Genomic DNA, 19,692 nt, shown 5'->3' on the forward strand with positions numbered 1-19,692 from the left:
TAACCTCAAAATACACGCATTAAAGAGGCGCGCGAAGTATTCAGATCATGAGAATCGCCAGCACAGCATCGAAATCTGAAAATATTAAAATCCCAATCTCTTGATTTTATTTCAAAGCAGATGGAGATATAAATAGAACCGCCGAAGTGTTCCGGTAGGCAATCGTGCACCTTCGAGTTTTCAAATTCAGAAGAGGAGAAATGGGTTGCGCGCGCAACCCAGGCATTTATATCGTCTCCTACCATATTCACACGGACATAGACGTGTCATAGTATTGGACCACGTCTCGTTTCAGATCTGGGATCACTGCCTCCATGCGCTGCTAATGGAGGTTTCGAGTTTTCATATATAGGAACTTTCTTGAGACCTTTCCAATTTCTTAAAAAGCTTCTAAATTTTGTGTTTGAAAATTTCAAAAACCTACATTTTGTTCTGAATAAAATTATTTTTTCATTCTTTCACAACTGTCAAATAACTTCTAATACTATTCAATTTTTTTTGTTGAGAAAAATGCCTTTAAATTATCAGTCTAAAAAAAAAGGTTTTCGTTAACTTACAGGTATCTAGTACCAACTGGTGATAATCTGCAATTCCAGACCCAATATTGCGTAGAATTTCGTTCAAATTCTGAATTATATTTTTGAAATATTATGGCATTGATTTATGCAATAAAACTACTTATTTTTCAAAAATAATTGCATGGGCACGTCTGTCTGGTCAATTTCAGTTTCCATTATGTTTGAAAAGTGTAATTTTATAAATTATTTTGGAATGTAACTGAGAACAGGGCTTTAGAGCCCTAGCTGAAATAGAACTAATAAAAATACATTAGTGGAAAAGAATGCATTCAAAATATTGAAATCAACGTTTCATTCAAATTCCGAATTCTAAACTGAAAACTTTTAGCATTTTTCAATTGAACATTTTAAAATTGGAAGCCGTTAAAATTTAGGCAATTATAAGTTAGAAATTTTTATCGTTATTTATGCATCAAAATTTGTTTTCGTTTTGAAATCTTTTCAATATTTTGTTAAAGCAATTTGTTCCGAATAAAAAATCATTTAAAATTTTTCCAGAAATCTTTTTAAAAAATCAATATGTTAAAAACTTCCAAAGTCCCTGAAAAGCTTAAAAAATCTGCAGTTTTTCAACAATTTTTCGGAATCTTTTCTAATTTTAAATTATTTCCTAAATTTCCTCAAAAGTGCTTTAATATGATTTTAATTTTTTCATACAATTTTTCCCCGCAGGTATAATTTTAAGAAGGCGAAAACGAAACAACTCGTAAGTTATGAAAGAAGCGTTCAAGAGTAATTGTATTGACTTCAAATCTCAAATCATTATTCTCGAAAGCGCCCTTCACAATTACTTGCAAATTTCTTTGAAAATATTTTATTATATAATCATCTCTTAGGACATATTAGTAATTAATACAAAATAGTTTATCTCTCTGTAAATATTTCTATGAGTGATGTACGATGTTTCGAGCATTCCATTCGCATTTGTTTTCTATATTATCTTTTGATTTGGATTATCAATCGTAAAATATTTTTGTGCTCACAAGAAATTATCGCATATATTATAAGTATAAAAATAATTATTTTATTTCACTTTTGTGTAATTAATTAATTTTGATGTTCTCCAAATTTTTTTCCTAGTGAGAGTCACTGCAATTTCTTCAAATTTTGTTTAAAAAAAGTAGTTTTAATTGTGCCTGAAAGTTTGATAAACTTTAGAAATTTATTCTATGGGAGCAAAAATGGTATAAAATTGTTTTAGGTATCAAGAATATAAAATTAAAAATGTTGAAAAACATCCCTTCTGAATACAAAAATTCCTTTTCAATAAAAAATATACTTTCTGGATTCAGTTATTCCTAATGATTTTTCAAATGTTATCATTAAGGAAAAAATTTGTTTTTAAGCAAATAATATACAATTTAAACTAAATGGGTTTCAGGTAAAAAATGTCAACTTTTTTAAAATGGAGGTTAATGCAAGAAAATTTTAAAAAATCTTCTTCAAAAAAATGACAGTATTCAGTAAACATTTTTTTCACCTTTTTCAATTGTTTATTCTCACATGCTACATACAAAAAATACTTTTTATACATTTTCTGTTCATCCAGAATGTATTTAAAAAGTGTCGACAGTTATAGAGACTTCCCGGCATCAATAAAACTTTTTTTTTTAATTAAAAAAGTTCCAGTGTATTTTTGCCACTAACAGGAAAATGATTAAATTTGGAATTTTTTCTCAGAAATTCCCTGCTGAGAGTAATTTGGAAGATTACTAATTTGCCAAAACATTATTTGCCAATGTCGGCCCGTTTTCGAAAAATTCTACTTTTTTCTAATTTTTTTGTTGTGGATTCACATACATTTTTTTTATTCTCAGGCACAAATATGTGCATAAACACTCTTAACTTTTAAATTTATTACAAAATTCAATTTTTTCTTAAATTTTCAACAGATAAATTTTTTATTGTTAAAATTTCAACTATTAAAAATTATTACTATTAATTATTACTATTAATATTAATTAATTAAATCTTCAACAGCAGAATTTTTAACAGTTGACAAGTAAACTGTTGAAAATTAAATTTCCTTCAATTATGAAAAATTTATTTTTTTAACTGTTCAAAATTAGATTTTCAATTTTTTCAATTTTAAACCGTTGAAAATTTAATTTAAATACAAGATGCAAAAAGTACAAGAAATGTTAAAAACAAATAAAATTAATCATCGAATTTTCAACAGGTAAATTTGTATCTGTTGAAAATTCAACATTTTAAAATAAAAGAAAATTCGCAACTAATTCGAACAGCTGAAGTTTCAACAGATGAATTTTTAAATGTTGAAAATTCAAATGTTACAAATTGAAAAAAATTGATAATTGAATTTTCAACAGCTAAATTTTAGGCAGATGAATTTTTAACTGTCCAAAAATCCATTTAAATTTTTCTAAATTTTCAACTGTTGAAAATTCAAGTTTTAAAAATTGAAGAATATAAATAATTGAATTTTCAAAATATGATCTTTTAACAGTTCAAAATGCCCGTATCAATTCTTTTCCATTTTATACATTGAAAATTTAATTTTTATATAAAATTCGCTTTTCTATTCAATTTTCAAATATTTTAAATTGAAAAGCTTTGAAAATTAAAAATTTTAAACTGAATTAAATTGATTATCAGATTTTTAACAGATCAATTATTAACTGTTAAAAATTCAACTATTAGAAACTGAAGAAAATTGATTATTGAATTTTCAAGAGATTAATTTTTGACTATTCAAAATTCCATTTTCAATTTTTTTCTATTTTCAATTTTAAAAATTTAATTTTAATATAAGCTTCGCTTTTCTTAGCCAATTAAAAATTTTTGAATGGAGAAAATAATAATTTCTAACTGTTAAAAAATAAAGAAAATTCAGCTGTTAAAAATTAAAAAGATTAATAATGGAATTTTCAACAGATGAACGTTTAACAGTTGACAAGTCAATCGTTGAAAATTAAATTTTCAACAATAGATCTTCCCATTGTTCAAAATTCCATTTTCATTTTTTTATTCAGATTTTTTGCCTAATGAATTTTTAGCTATTGAAAATTGAATGAAATTAAAAAATTGACTATTAAAAATAAAAATGTTGAAAATTCAAGAAAACTAAAAAATTTTAACTGAATTTCATTGATAATCGAATTTTCAAGAAATCAATTTTTAATTGCTGAATATTCAAATGTTTACCATTGAAGAAAATAAAACTTTTCAACTGTTAGAAATTAAAGAAAATTCAACAGTTGAAAATAGAAAAAATGTCTCATTTAATTTTCAACAGATCAATTTTTAACAGTTGAAAATTAAATGTTTTTCAATTTTTAAGAATTAATTTTTTTATTGTTAAAAATTCCATTTTCATTTTTTATATTTCAACTGTTAAAAATTCAATTTTAATACCCGATACTTTTTTCTATTCAATTTTTAAATGTTAGCAATTAAAGAAAACTGAATAAATTTAATTTATTCAAATAATATAAATCCAAATCTTGAGAATTCGCCATTTGCTTCATTTTCAACAGTTAAACATTTTAAGAAAAAAGAAACAATTTTGTATCAAAAATCAGTTTTTAAAAATTAATAGTTATTCAATGGACTCTCAGTAGGGAACTAACGAGATTTAACAAAGAAAATCTCAACTCTGATCATATCGCTCTAAGAGGAAAAAAACAGAGGGGTACCATTTTGGAAAATTGATCTTTGAATTTTTAAGCGACACCCTAATTTTCAATCACAGAACTCAAAAATGTATACATTTGAATCAATTATAATTCATAAACTTCATTCACATCTGTAGAAACAAAATGCTTGCTCAAAAAAGCCACAACAGCCGGGTGACTGACTTTTCGCAACTTCTCCACAATATTTTCGTACTGCTCATCAGGAATTAAAGTATGATTTTTGAACAACATTATGGCAGCTACAATGGAAGCGTGAATCAAATTCAACTCTGCTAATGCTTCCGTTAAGGAGCCAATAAAACTTCCTTCTTTAGACTCCAAGTTCCTCAACGGAAGCACAACATTTGATAATACTTCTGCAATGTCCACAATCATTTCTCCAGTGAAAAACATTAACAAATTCGACATCTCCTTCCCAATTGTTAATCCAAATAGACGTCCATCAAACTCTACCTTTCGAAGTTGAATCACAAAAAATAAGGACAGGTAGGAATTCGAATCCTGAACTGGTTTAAGAGAAGAATCAAACAAGTTTAAGATAGCTTTCGGTATTGCCGGATCGATTCTGATTATGATTTCAGTGTTCACAATATCACCGATAATTTCGCTGAAGCACTGCTTCATCGGATAGAATCTCAAATTCTTCGGATGTGGTTTATCCCAGTGTTTGGATATAGCCGTTGATAACAAATTGCAGAAATACCTCAGTCTGGATTCGAGTTTTTCCTTAGCATCGATCAGGAAATTGATAGCATACAAACGACCTGCTACAGAAACTTCATCACGGCCATCAAATGCGAATTTTTCTACCAAAAGTCGCGAGTAATCTTCTGGGAAAAAGGCACAAACTTTGGAAGTTGCATTCCTGAGAAAACTAGAGATCAGTTGATTTGATATATCTGGTGTTAAATCAAGCTTCTCAATTTTGTATAATCCGGTTTCGAAATAATCTTTGATGTAATCGTTAGGTACGTTTGAAATTTCCTTCAAGACGTTGAAACACTCGATGTCTTCTTTTGTGAGACCTTCTATGCAAAAGCGCATCAATTGCCAAGTTTCTTTGCAAGGTCTATTGATGAAAAGGACATGCGTTTTTTGGAAGACAACTTCCCGGATCGATTTATGCTTTTCGTTTTTCCACAAGTGTTTAAAAAATTCACACAAATCTTCAGTTGGAGCGATTGTAGCCATCAATCTGATTCCATGTTTCCTGACTGAAACTGGATTGTCGACTAAAGCTTTAGCGAAAGTGATAACCTTCTTAACGGAAACACGTCTTGCGACATTCATCAAAGAAGCCAAACCTAAAGAAAGGTAATCTCCTTTGCAAAATTTTCCCACTAGTTCCAGAGATGGAGGAGGGTTAGCTAAATTTATAGCTGTTGGGATAGAACTTATCATTCGGAAGGATTTCTTCGCATCTCCATCAATATCCATCTTGTCCGAATCAGGCATCATAGGTTCGATAATTCGGACAAATTCTGGACCCTGAAGCAAAAGAGCCAAAATCATCAGCGTTCTTGGATCATCTAATTTTTTCAAAGCTTCTTCCACAAATTTTAGCGGGATTTCTCTGTACCAGGTACACTTTTTAATAAATCTTTTGGTGTGTGTACAATAAATATTTGTAACACAACTGTCCAAGTATAATTTCCAATTTTCTAAAATCTTCCCAGGTTCTTTCTTCAGGAAATTCAGACCTTCCTGTGAAGACACAGAAGCTATTACATTTTTTTGCAGGAACAAAGAATCGTATAATTTACTTTCATGAATCCGAACCAGGCTTTTCAATTTCTCAATTTTATACTGCATTCTCTGATTTTCCAGGACAATAATCTTCTTCACTTCTTCAAACAACCATGGATAATTACCCAGATAGAGTAATTCTTTCAAAATCTTTTTCTTTGCAACTCTCTCGTTATAATCATAGATTCCTTCCGTCAGTTTTTGAATCGTATCAACTCTATTGTCTTCCCAAATTTCATCATCATCCGGAAATTTGCGTGGAATGATCTCAATAAACGTCTCTAAACATATTTTCTCAAATTCCGGATTATCCCTGATGATGTTGAAGTTACTGTTCCATCCTTTGATTTTTACTTCCGCCAATAAAGTCATTAAATCCTCGATTGGTTTGTCATTCAAGAGATTGAAATAAATCCCTTTCTCAATCAATTTTTCCGAAACTGTAGGCCTCTCATTCAAATCATCTTTCACATGAGATCTTTTAATCATCTCATTTAAAATGTTCCAATGATTAGCACTCAAAATTTCGAGATCGAAATGTCGAAGCAGAGACTCGTAGACTCGAGACCAGAAGATCGATATTTCATTCCGATGTCTTGATGAAATGTATTCCAAGACGAGAAGTAAATCCTCTTTACTGTTGTTGACCTTACAGGTGTAAATTAATTGCCCAACCAATTCTGCCCTATCGTCCATTTCCTTAGTGTTCAAAATCTGATCCTTAATCTCTGGAATCGAATCTTTCGTTGATAAATAACAGACCCAAGATTCTTCGCAGTTTTTCGAACAAGGATTCTCAGCAAGTTTCTTGCGAGCCACATCGATTCGATCCTTTTCTGATAAGATCAACATCAGTTCCGGAGTCACTTTATCCAACAAAGTTAGAAGATCCACACCATACAAATCCCTAAAATTGTTCCTGACCAAAGATAACTTTAGTTCTTGTGGTTGGAACTCTAAATAGCTGAACATTTTTGAAAGGGAAAAATCGTTCTTATTTTTTGGAAAGAGATTTCGAAACATAAGTTCAAACTGCTCTTTGTTTAATTTTGTGGTAACTAATTTCAATGACAATAGGGGGAGATATTTTTTCGGAAATTCGATCAAGGCATCGAGACCTTTTCCTTTGAGGAAAAATTCGGCGCATTTGTTTCCTATTTTCATTTCCAAAGTATAATTAAATGAATTAACAATATCAATAAAATCGTTGAGATGGTTTTTTATCAGACGTGGTAAAAGTTCTAAATAATCATTTATCGACAAAGAATCAACGACTCGTTCCTCGTCGGACTTTGGTTTACAAAATTTTAAATAATTAATAATGAGTTCGGGATATTTTCGAAATAATCTCGTCACTACTTTCTTCGGAAGAGCAACGTTTCCGTTTTTTATAAACTCGGAAATGTAATTTTCACTGCAAGCGGTGAGTAAAGGCATTGCCTGTTTCAAGTCATAAGTTTTTGAGAGACCTTCAAAAAATTCTTGGGCACGACTATATTCCTTTTTTTGACCCAAGCATTGTGACAAACGTTTTATGATACTGCTTCTAGTGTTTAGGGAAACTTCCGGAAAAATATGGACCGAAAAATAATTTAAATTTGTAATATTATTACTACCATCGAAAATCCAATCAACTTGTAGTCCTCGACTTACAATTGAGAGATCTTCTGATTTTAAAGCCGCGATTACATCATCGGTATTTTTTAAAATTTTCGCTGTTTCTATTTGAATAAGCGGTTGTAAACTTTTCGGGATTGGTGATCCGTATGAAGTTTGTAGAGCGAAATCACCCGGCATCTGTTTACTTTCGATAATTTCCTTTATGATTTTATTCAACGATTCGTGCTTTTCCTTAGCAGAATTCCCGGGTATTTTCTGTATTGCTTCCAAATAGGGCATTTCGGAATCCATATTTTATTGCGGTGAATGTAGATTTTGCTTTAGTTGAACACCAATGGAAACCTTTAATTAATAATTAAAAACTAGACATTAGATTTCTCCATAAAATCCATTAGTTTTTAAATTAATGATTTGTAAAAGAATCTACAATTTGTATATGTTTGACATACTTCGTGCAGTCCAGATTTGAAAGTCTGACGTCAAAAATCAAAAAGTGAGCAGTCGATGCACTTTGTTTTCTAAACAAAAGTTACAATTTTCTAAGCTAATATTTTTAAAGTGCGTATTAAAAATGAGCTTGAATTTTTATTTAAACTATTAAATATTCAGGGTGGCCGCTGGACCGGGAAAACGGGAAATGACCGAGAACTTTCTTTGTGACCGAGAATTTTCCAAGTTTCAGAAAAAAAATCTGTCCAACTCAGGGCGGCCTATTTAATGGACGAAATAAATTCCCGGTCATTTCCCTGTTTTTTCACGGTTCGTAAACATTTTTTACGGTCAATAAAATTTAAAAAATGGAACACTAAAGCTAAAAAATTTTCCACTTGAGATAATAAAAACTTAACAGCAAATGAAAGCACTCAAAGTGGAACTGTTAAATTTTGAACTTTTAAAATCGAAATTCAAAAGTTTTTAATTTAAAAAAAAATTCTCTTTCATCGAAAGAAAAAACAATTTTTCAATCAAACAGCTCATTTTTCGACCAAAGAAATAACTTTTTAAACAAAATGTAGGATCTTCAAGAACAAAATTAATTTTCAAAAAAAGTGTTTATTTTTCAGCCAATTAAAATTATTTCTAACCTAAAAGATGAATTTTTAACTAAACTGATGAATATTTTACTGCTGAGTTTTCAAATAAAAAAAAAATTTAAACAACGAGATTAACTTTTAAAGAAAAGAATTATTTTCTACAAACAAAAAATCTACCAAAAAAGGTACTTTTTTTAACAAAAAACTTCATTCCAATGATTAAACTATGATCTAAAAAAGGTCAATTTTCAACAAGTGGAACAGTTAAATTTTCAATTTGAAAAATTAACTTTCAAACTACACTGATACATTATTAACTGAAATTATGAATCTTCAACTGGAATAGTTGAATTTTATACCTACCGAAAAGATGATTCAACCAATAAGATTAATTTTTTACAAAGAGACGAATTTTGCACAAATTACATAAATTTTTGAAAAAATAGTTTAATTTTTAAATAAAAAATATCAATTTTGAACCAAATACTTGAAGTTTCATCTAAAAAGGATCAACTTAAAAAAAAATAAGAATTTAATTTCTCGTTGAAAATTTTAGTCGTAACCAAAAAAATCAGGTGTTCAGAAAAATAGTTAAATTTTCGGTAAAAACAATTCCTTTTTAACCAAAGAAACAAATTTTTTAAATCAAATAGCTCATTTTTGAACAAAAGAAATGAATTTTTAATTAAAATTATGAATCTTCAATAAGAAAAGCTAATTTTCAACCAAGGCGTTTATTTTTCAAGCAAGTAAATTTATTTCTAGCCTACAAAATGAATTTCCAACTAAAATTATTAATATTTAACTGGAATACTTGAATATTCAACAAGAAAAAAGAATTTTGAAACAAGAAGATTAACTTTCAAAGAAAAAAAAATCATTTTTCTAGCAAAAAAGTCGATTTTTTAACAAAATACGGAAATTTTCAACGAAATAAATGAATTTTTTATTTAAAAAGATAAACTTACTTCCAAATTGTTTCATTTGAACTAGAAAAGCTCAATTTTCCACTCAAAATAGTTAAATTTTTAGCTAAAAAAATTATTTTTAACAAACAAGGTGGCACTTTTAATCAATTAAATAAATTTCCAGCGATTTCCCGGTTTTTTCCCGGTTCGCAAACATTTTTCACGGTCAATGAAATTTAAAAAAGGAAGCGTTAAAGCTAAAAAAATTTCCACTTGAGGTAATAAAAACTGAGCTGCAAATAAAAGCACTGAAAGTGGAACTGTTAAATTTTGAACTTTTAAAATTGAAATTTAAAAGTTTTTAATTAAAAAATGTTCTATTTAAGTGCTCAATAATTTACGCGTATAAAATTAAAGGTGCTAACATTTTTCAATATAAAAAATATAAATCCACGTTATCATTTTCAATACTCTAAATTAAAAAATCAATCAATGAACTTTAAAATTTTCAAAATTATATAACTTTAAGGTATCCTAAGCTAGAAACATTAAATATTGAAAAATTTGTAACTTAACACTTTTTAAATTAGGAATTCAATTTTTTTTAAATAGTTTAAAAACCCTTGGAAAGCTTCAAAATTTTATTTAAAAATCTTGAAAAATCTAGAGGTTGTTTTTAAATTTGTTTAAAATTTCAAATTATTTTGGATTTTTTTTTCAGAACTTCTAAATATCTGTCAAAATTAATTGAATTTTTTCTACATTTTTCAGAAAATTTTGCAAACTTAAAAAGTTTTCTTTACCATTTGGATGTATAAATAACAACTGAACATTTATTATTTTTAGGCGAAATTTGAGTAATTTTAAGAGATATGTAGAAGTTTTGAAAAGATTCAAACTTAATATAAAACTTGAAATAATAGCCTAATATAAGACACTTCAAGAATTCTGAAAGGCTTCAAAGGAATAAAAACACTTCCTTAAGATTCCTAGGAAAATCAAAAATAACTTTTCATTTTGAAAAATTATTTTAAGAGAATATTTAAACAGTTTTTCAAAAATTTTAACAAAATTTTCAAAAAAGATTCGAGAAGATTTTAAGAAAACTTTCTAAATTTTGCATAATCATTTTTAAATTTTTAATTTTTTTTTTTTTTTTTAATTTGTTATTTATTCAAGTCTTTAAGAAAGCATTTAAAAATTCTTTAAATTAAAAATGTAAGCTTAAAAATAAAAATTTTACATGGAAAATATGTAAAGTAAAAAATTTTGAATTACGCGTTATAAGCGAAATAATAGCGTAATTGAAAAACATAACAATTCAACTAATTTATTTAAAACTGTTCTAATCGAACATGGACATATAATTCCCGGTAAAAAAAACACTGTCATTTTCCGGTCCAACGGTCTCCTTGCATCTGTGATTTCAACCATTTTTTAATTAATTAGTTAAATTCTTATCTTTTTCAATTATGATATTCAGTATAGAATGCGTATTTTGAAAATCGTTCACTTTAAATATTTTTTGTCTTAGATTTTGATTTTTAAGCGTACATTTTAATTTAAAGAATTTTAAAATGCAGTTTTAAAGACTTTAGATATTAAAAATTAGAAACGTTTAAAATCGAATATCCAGTTTCTAACGTTAAAAATTATGTAAATTATTTCAATCGAAATGTCTTATTAGTTAAACAAATGTAAACGCCTGATTGAAACTTTATAAACTATTTAAAATTTTTAAATAACTTCAAAATAATTTATTCATAATTAAAAGCTTCTATTAAATTTCACATATTATCTTAGTCTAAAATATTCAATTTTTCAGCCTTTCAATTTTTAATTTTTTTAATTGAGAAAAATAAGAATTACTTGATATTTAGAAATATCTGACGGTTTATTTAAAATCAGTAATTATAGTTAAATATTAAAAACTAATTTTTGAATTTTACAAATTGAAGAAATCTTAAGAAGTTTTGAAAAAAATCAAATTCAATTAAATTTTTTTTAAAATTATTAATAATTTAAACAATGTCTCTACGTCTACCGACAAAATCTGGCTATTAGTAACAAAATTTCGATGTAAATAGCCTATAGCCTAATTTAAAATAGAATATAGATTTTGAACGATTTCGAAAAAAAATTTAGAAACTTTTCAAGAATTTAGAAAAGCTTTAAGAAAGTAAAAAAATCCTATGGAAATTAAAAATGATTTTTATTTTGAAAAGATCATTTTGTGTAATCATTCAAAAAGTTTTAGAAAAATTTACAAAATTATCAAAAATGAATGTGGATGATTTTGACGAAAATTTTTTAATTTAGAGAAATTTACAACAAAATGTCATGAAAAATTGGAATCATTTTACAGCATATTTAGAGGTTCTGGAAATTTTTCAAAAATAATTAAAAATTTGAAAGAAATGTTAAACAACATGCAGATGTTTCAAGATTTCCAAATAAAATTTGGAAGCATTTTAAGGATTTTTAAACTATTTAAAATAATGTTACTTTTAATTTAAAAAGTGTTCAGTTTTTAAAAAATGTTAACGTTCAATTTTTAATGTTTTTACCTTAAAACTTATTTATCGCAAACCTTTTCTCGGTAAAATTTTTATTATTTGGTTGAAAATTTAATTGTATTATTGAAAATTTACTTATTTTGATAAAAATTTAACAATTTTGATAAAGAATCAACCTTTTTTTATAGAAAATTTAACTATTTTGTTGAAAATTCATCTTTTTAGGTTAAAAATTAAATTTTGGATTAAAAATACATATTTTTGGGTTGAAAATTGAACTATTTTGTATAAAATTAATATTTTCTGTTTGAACATTCCAAAATTTAGTTGACATTTTTTTTCTTTTTTGGCAGGAAAATCTTCTTGGTCGACAATTTAACTTTTGTAAAAATTTAATGTTTTTTTCGTTTAGAATTCATCTTTTGGTTGAAAATTAATTTTTCATACTAAAAATTAAACTATTATTCTTTTGATTTAAGATGTATCTATATATGTTCCAAATTCATCTATTTTGTTCAAAATTCTTCTTTTTAATAGAAAATTAATTTTTTTGGTTGAAAATTCATTTTTTCTTTTTTTTTTTGCTCGAAAATTCAAATTTTTAAAAAAATTCAACTACTTGAGTCAAAGTTAAACTACTATGTTAAAAAATTTTTTTTTGCTTGAGATTAATAATTTTAGTTGAAAATATATATTTTTAGTGGAAAATTCCACAGGTTTTTTTTAAAGTTCATGTATTTTGTTGAAAATTCGTCTTTTTGGTGTAATTCAAGTTTATAATTTTTTTTTACTTGAAATTTAAATTTTTGACCTGAAAATTTTACTACATCTTTGGTTGATAATATATTTTTATTAGTTCAAGCTCCGTATTTTTGGTTGAAAATTCCATTTTTTAAATGAAAATTCATGTATTTTGTTTAACATTCGTCATTTTGTTAAAGCTGAACTTTTTGAGATTTAAAATTATAAATTTTCGTGGGTTGAAATATCAAATAATACGTTTTTAGTTGGAAATTTATATTTCTGGTTGAAAACTAATTTTTAAACTTAAAATTTATTTATTACGCTTTTGGTCGCTTTTTTGGTAGAAAATTGATTTTCTTGTTGAAAATTCATCTTCTTTTTTTAAAAAACTTCAACTACTTGGATAAAAACTGACCTACTTTATCGACTGAAGATTCATTAAAAATTAATTTTTTTAACTGGGAATTAAACTATTAGACTTTTGGTTAAAAATTAATCAACTTTAGTTAAAAATGTATCTATTTTGTTAAAAATTCGTCTTTTTATAGAAAATTAATTTTCATGGTTGGAAATTCATGTTTTTTCGAAAATTCAACTACTTGCTTGAAAGTTGAATTGATCATTTTCACTTTAAATTTAATTTTTTTACTGAAAATTTAACTACTACTCCATTGTTGATTAATTTTGTAGCTTTATTAGTTTAAAATCCATATTTTTGGTTGAAAATTAAATTGTTTGGTTAAAAATTAATTTATTTAATTGATAATAGTTGTTTTGGACAAATTTAACTTTTTTAAATTAAAATTAAAATTTTGGTCGGTCGGAATATCGAATAATACATTTTTTGTTGAAAAAATTTCTTTTTTGTTTAAAAACTTCAACTACTTTGATAAAAATTGAGTTGAAAATTTATATCTTTGGTTAGAAAAATTAATTTTTAAACAAAATGAATTTTTAACCAAGTGATTAAATTTTTGCTGTAAAAATATAAATTTCCAACCATTTAGATTAATTTCCCACCTTAAAAGTAGAATTTTTAACAAAAGACGTGGATTTTCAAGTGCAAAATATCAATATTTACCAAAAAAATATAATAGTTATATTTTGAATTTAAAAAAATTTTTTATCGCAAAAAAAAAAAGAATTTCCAATAAAAAAGATAAATGGCCAATCAAAACATATATAATTAAAATTGAAATTAAAAAAATGAATACTAAAACAGATGAATTTTTAACTAGAACCGTAGAATATTAAATAAGTTAAATTTTTCGTGATGAATTTTTAACTTAAATTGTAAATCTATAACTGGAATAGTTTTATTTTAAACCAAGAAGATTAATGTTCACAAAAAATTGCTTTTTTAATCGAAAAAGATCAAATTTCTAACAAAAGAGACGAAATCTTAGACGAAAAATATGAATTGATATTTCATTGGCTGTAAATAGTGCTGAGCTATCCGAGATAAAATTGAAAAATGAGAATTCCCAAACAAATTGTTGAATTTAAACCGTAAAATATTTTTGTTTTAAATCAAACACTTCAATCAAAATTCAACATAAAAGGACGAATTTTCAACCAAATAGTTAAATCCACAATCAAAAGGATTCATTTTTAACTAAACAGCTGTTATTTTAATAACAAAACAAAACTAATTTTGAAAAAAAGAATTAAGCTTTTAACAAAAACATTGAATTTTCAACTAAAACAATGGATCTTCAGAAAAAAATTAATTTTTAACCAAACAGTAGATTTAAAAAATAAATAAAGACTTTTTAACCAAGAAGATTAATTGTCAATCAAATAGTTAAATTATTATCAACCAAAGAAAGTAATTTTCAATTAAAGAAATGGATTGTCAACGAAAAATATCAGTTTTCAGACAAAAATATTATTTGTCTACAAAAGACCAAAAAAGAAAGAATTTTCGACAAAATAGTTCAATCTTTAACCAAAGAAATTAATTTTACATTAAAATGATGAATATTCACAAAGAAAATTAATATTCACCAAAAAAATAAACTAATTTTCTATAAAATAGTTCAATTTTCTTCCAGAAACATGAATTTTCGACCAAGAAGATTAATTTTCTACCAAAACTGTTGAATTTTCAGAAAAACGCATGAGTTTTCAATCCAAATGATATATTTTCAACCATGAAGATTAATTGTCAATCAAAAAGTTGAATTTTTAATATTTTGAACAAAATAGTTAAAGTTACAAACAAGAAATGATTTTTCAAGCGAAAATATTATTTTTTCATCAAAGAAGACGAATTTTCAACTAAACAGTTAAATTTTCCACGATAAATATATGCATAGTTACATTTTCAGTTTAAAAAATTAACTTTAATTAATTTTAAGTCAAGAAGATTAAATTTCTATCAAAAAAGACAATTTTTTTTCAAAATACATTAATGAATTACTAAGAAGATTACTTTTCAACGAAAAAAATTAACTCTTAATCAGATTTTTTTTTTTACAAAAAGAAGAATTTTCAACAAAATAGTTGAATTTCCAAACATATTCTTGAATTTTCAACCAAACAGTTACATTTTTCACTAAAGAAATGAATATTCAACAACAAAACAGAAGATTAATTTATATTAGACGAATTTTCAATAAAATAGTTGAATCCTCAACCAAAGCAGATTAATTTTCGGCCAAACAATTGTGATTTCAAAAAAAAATGTCACTTCTACTAAAACGAATGAATATTCAACCCAAAAATACGAATTTTCCACAAAGAAGTTGAGTTTTCAACCAAAATATGACATTTTAACCAACTTATTGAATTTTTAGTTGAATTTTCAAGCAAATAGGTCAATTTTCTACCAAAAAAGTAGTTAGATTTTTATCAAAAAAGATCAATTTTCCACCTACTAGATTAATTTTGTACCTAAAAAGACGAATCTTCAACAAAATAAATGAATTTTCAAGTAGAAAAGATCAATATTCAACCAAAAAAATGGGACAAGTACACTTTTTATTAAAAAAATTAATTTTCAACAAAAAAAAGAAACGAATTTTCTACAAAATAGTTTAATTTTCTACCGAAAAGATGAATTTTCGATCCAAAAGATTGAATTTTTAACAAAAAATTAAATTTTAAGCCAGAGAAATGAATATTCAATCGAAAATATACATTTTTAGGCAAGAAAATTAATTTTCAACCAAAAAAGTAGTTGGATTTTTATCCAAAAAGATCAATTTTCAACAAACTAAATTAATTTTGTACATAAAAAGACGAATTCTGAAGAAAATACATAGATTTTTATATTGAAAAGATCAATATTCAACCAAAAAATTGAGCAGGTACGTTTTTAGTTTAAATAACTAATTTTGAACCAAAAAAACGAATTTTTTTAGAAAATATTTTAATTTTCTACCGGAAAGATTAAATTTCGACCCAGAAGATTAATTTTATATCAGACGAATTTTTCGTAAAATATTTGAATCCTCAACCACAACAGATTCATTTTCGACCAAATAATTGTGATTTGAACCAAAAAAAGTATTTCATTTCCACTAAAAGAAATAAATATTCAACCCAAAAATACGAATTTTCCACAAAATAGTTGAATTTCCAAACACAAAATGACTTTCTAACCAAACTGTGGAATTTCTAGTAAATTTTCAAGTAAATAATTACATTTTTAACCAAATATTAAAATTTGCAGCTAAAGAAATAAATATTTAATCAAAAAGATAAATTTTTAAACAAAAAGATTAATTTTCTACCAAAAAAAGGAGTTAGATTTTTATCAAAAAAGATCAATTTTCTACTAACTAGATTCATTTTATAGCTAAAAAGACGAATTTTCAGGTATATTTTTATTTAAACAAACTAATTTTGAACAAAAAAAAACGAATTTTCTACAAAATAGTTTAATTTTCTACAAAACAGATTAATTTTGGACCCAGAAGATTAGTTTTATACTCGACGAATTTTCAATAAAATAGTTGAATCCTTAACCAGAGCAGATTAATTCTCGAACAAACAATTGTGATTTTAGCAACAAAAAAATGTCTTTTCTGCTAAAAGGAATGGATATTCAACCCAAAAATACGAATTCTCCACAAAATTTTCAACCAAAAAGTTACTTTTTAATCAAATTGTTGGATTTTTAGTTAGATTTTCAAGCAAATAGTTGAATTTTTAACCAAATATTTAAATTTTCAGCCAAAGAAATGAATATTCAATCGAAAAGATCAATTTTTAAGCAAGCAGATTAATATTCTACCAAAAAAGTAGTTAGATTTTTATCGAAAAAGATCAATTTTCAACCAACTAGATTAATTTTGTACCTAAAAGACGAATTTTCAGGAAAATAAATAGATTTTCAGATAGAAAAGATCAGTGTTTAACCGAAAAATGGAACAAGTACGTTTTTAATTTAAAAAACCAATTTTGCATAAAAAAAAAATTTCTAGAAAATAGTTAATATTTCTACGGAAAAGATTAATTTTCGACTCAACCATAGCAGATTAATTTGCGGCCAAACAATTGTGATTTTAATCAAAAAAAAAATTTCATTTGCACTGAAAGAAATAAATACTCAATCCAAGAATACAAATTTTCCACAAAACAGTTGAATTTTCAACCAAAAAATGACTTTTTAACCGAATTGTGGAATTTTTAGTTAAATTTTCAAGCAAATAATTACATTTTTAACCAAATATTTAAATTTTCAGCCAAAGAAATGAATATTTAATCGAAAAGAGGAATTTCTAAACAAGGAAATTCATTTTCTAACAAAAAAAGTAGTTAGATTGTTATCAAAAAAGATCAATTTTCTACTAACTAGATTCACTTTATAGCTAAAAAGACGAATTTTCAGGTACATTTTTATTTAAACAAACTAATTTTGAACAAAAAAAAAACGAATTTTCTACAAAATAGACTAATTTTCCACCCAGAGGATTAATTTTATACCAGACGAATTGTCAATAAAATAGTTGAATCTTCAACCAAAGCAGATTAATTTTCGATCAAAAAATTGTGATTTTAGCAAAAAAAACTATGCTATTTCTACTAAAAGGAATGAATATTCAACCCAAAAATACGAATTTTCCACAAAACAGTTGAATTTTCTACCAAAATATGACTTTTTAACCGAATTTTTAGATTATTAGATAAATTTTCGACGAAATAATTAAATTTTTACCAAATATTTGAATTTTTAACCAAATATTTAAATTTTCAGCCAGATAAATGAATATTCAATCGAAAAGATGAATTTTTAAGCACGCAGATTAATTTTCTACCAAAATAGTAGTTAGATTTTTATCAAATAAAATCAATTTTCAACCAACTACATTAATTTTTTACTTAGCAAGACTAATTTCCAAAAAAATACATTAATTTTCAAGTAAAAAAGATCAATATTCAACCAAAAAAAGTATAAAAGTACATTTTTAATTGAAAAAATGAATTTTTAACAACAAAAAAATGAATTTTTAACCAACAAAAAAAAGAATTTTCTACAAAATAGATTAATTTTCGACCCAGAAGATCAATTTCATACTAGACAAATTTTCAATAAAATAGTTGAATCTTCAAACAAAAGCAGATTAACATTTAACCTAACAATTGTGATTTTAACAACAAAAAAGATGTCATTTCTACTAAAAGGAATGAATATTCAATCCAAAAATACGGATTTGCACAAAAAAATTGAATTTTCAACCAAAAAATGACTAACCAAATTGTTGGATTTTTAGTTAAATTTTCAAGCAAATATTTGAATTTTTAACCAAATATTTACATATTCAGCCAAAGAAATGAATATTTAATCGAAAAGGTACATTTTTAAACAAGGACATTAATTTTCTACCAAAAAAGTAGTTCGATTTTTATCCAAGAAGATCAATTTTCAACCAACTAGATTAATTTTGTATTTAAAAAGACGAATTTTCAATAGAATACATGAATTTTCAAGTAGAAAAGATGAATATTCAACAACAAAAATGGGACAAATATATTTTTAATTTAAAAAATTAATTTTCAACAAAAAAAAACGAATTTTCTACAAAATAGATTAATTTTCAATCCAGAAGATTAATTTTATACCCGACGAATTTTCAATAAAATAGAAGAATCTTCAACCAGAGCAGATTAATTTTCGAACGAACAATTGTGATTTTAACAAGAAATCTATGCTATTTCTACTAAACGGGATGAATATTCAATCTAAAAATACGAATTTTCCAGAAAAAAATGGAATTTTCAACCAAAAAATGACGCTTTACTCAAATTTTTTGAATTTCTAGTTAAATTTGAAACCAAATATTTGAATTTTTAACCAAATATTAAAATTTTCAGCCAAACAAATGAACATTCAATCGAAAAAATGAATTTTTAAACCAGGAGATTAATATTCTACCAAAAAAGTAGTTCGATTTTTATCCAAAGAGATCAATTTTCAACCAAATAGATTAATTTTGTAGCTAAAAATACGAATTTTCAAGAAAATACATAGATTTTCAAATAAAAAATATCAATATTCAATCAAAAAATGTAAAGGCTACGTTTTTAATTTAAAAAACTAATTTTCTACCGAAATGATTAATTTTCTACCGAAAAGATTAATTTTCGACCCAGAAGATTAATTTTACAAACAAAAAATACCATTTCCACTATAAAGGATGAATATTCAACCCAAAAATACGAATTTTCCAGAAAAAAATTTAATTTTCGACCAAAAACTGACTTTTTAACAAAATTGTTAGATTTTTAGTTAAATTCTCAACCAAATAGTTGAATTTTTAACCAAATATTAAAATTTTCAACCAAACAAATGAACATTCAATCGAAAAAATGAATTTTTAAACCAGGAGATTAATATTCTACCAAAAAAGTAGTTCGATTTTTATCCAAAGAGATCAATTTTC

General features: G+C 25.3%; 2 protein-coding genes across 6 annotated transcripts in view; one reads left to right on the top strand and one right to left on the bottom strand.

Annotated features, from left to right (window-relative positions):
- Positions 1-19,692, top strand: part of LOC117174334 (calcitonin gene-related peptide type 1 receptor-like) — a 748,751-nt gene that overhangs the window by 687,113 nt on the left and 41,946 nt on the right. The gene's annotated exons all lie outside the window — the stretch shown is intronic.
- LOC117174327 (esterase FE4-like) overlaps positions 1-19,692 on the bottom strand; it is a 58,701-nt gene that overhangs the window by 25,590 nt on the left and 13,419 nt on the right. Inside the window, exon 2 of one of the 4 annotated variants that reach the window (XM_033363346.1) lies at positions 3,972-7,942. The exons of the other annotated variants lie outside the window; for them this stretch is intronic. Within the exon in view, the coding sequence (XP_033219237.1) occupies positions 4,319-7,891 (3,573 nt within the window). The 5' untranslated portion in view covers positions 7,892-7,942 and the 3' untranslated portion in view covers positions 3,972-4,318. Of the gene's footprint in view, positions 1-3,971; positions 7,943-19,692 lie in introns of those variants that run through there. 4 annotated transcript variants of the gene reach the window in all.

The sequence above is a fragment of the Belonocnema kinseyi genome, chromosome 6 (assembly GCF_010883055.1).
Source record: "Belonocnema kinseyi isolate 2016_QV_RU_SX_M_011 chromosome 6, B_treatae_v1, whole genome shotgun sequence".
Classification (NCBI taxonomy): domain Eukaryota; kingdom Metazoa; phylum Arthropoda; class Insecta; order Hymenoptera; family Cynipidae; genus Belonocnema; species Belonocnema kinseyi.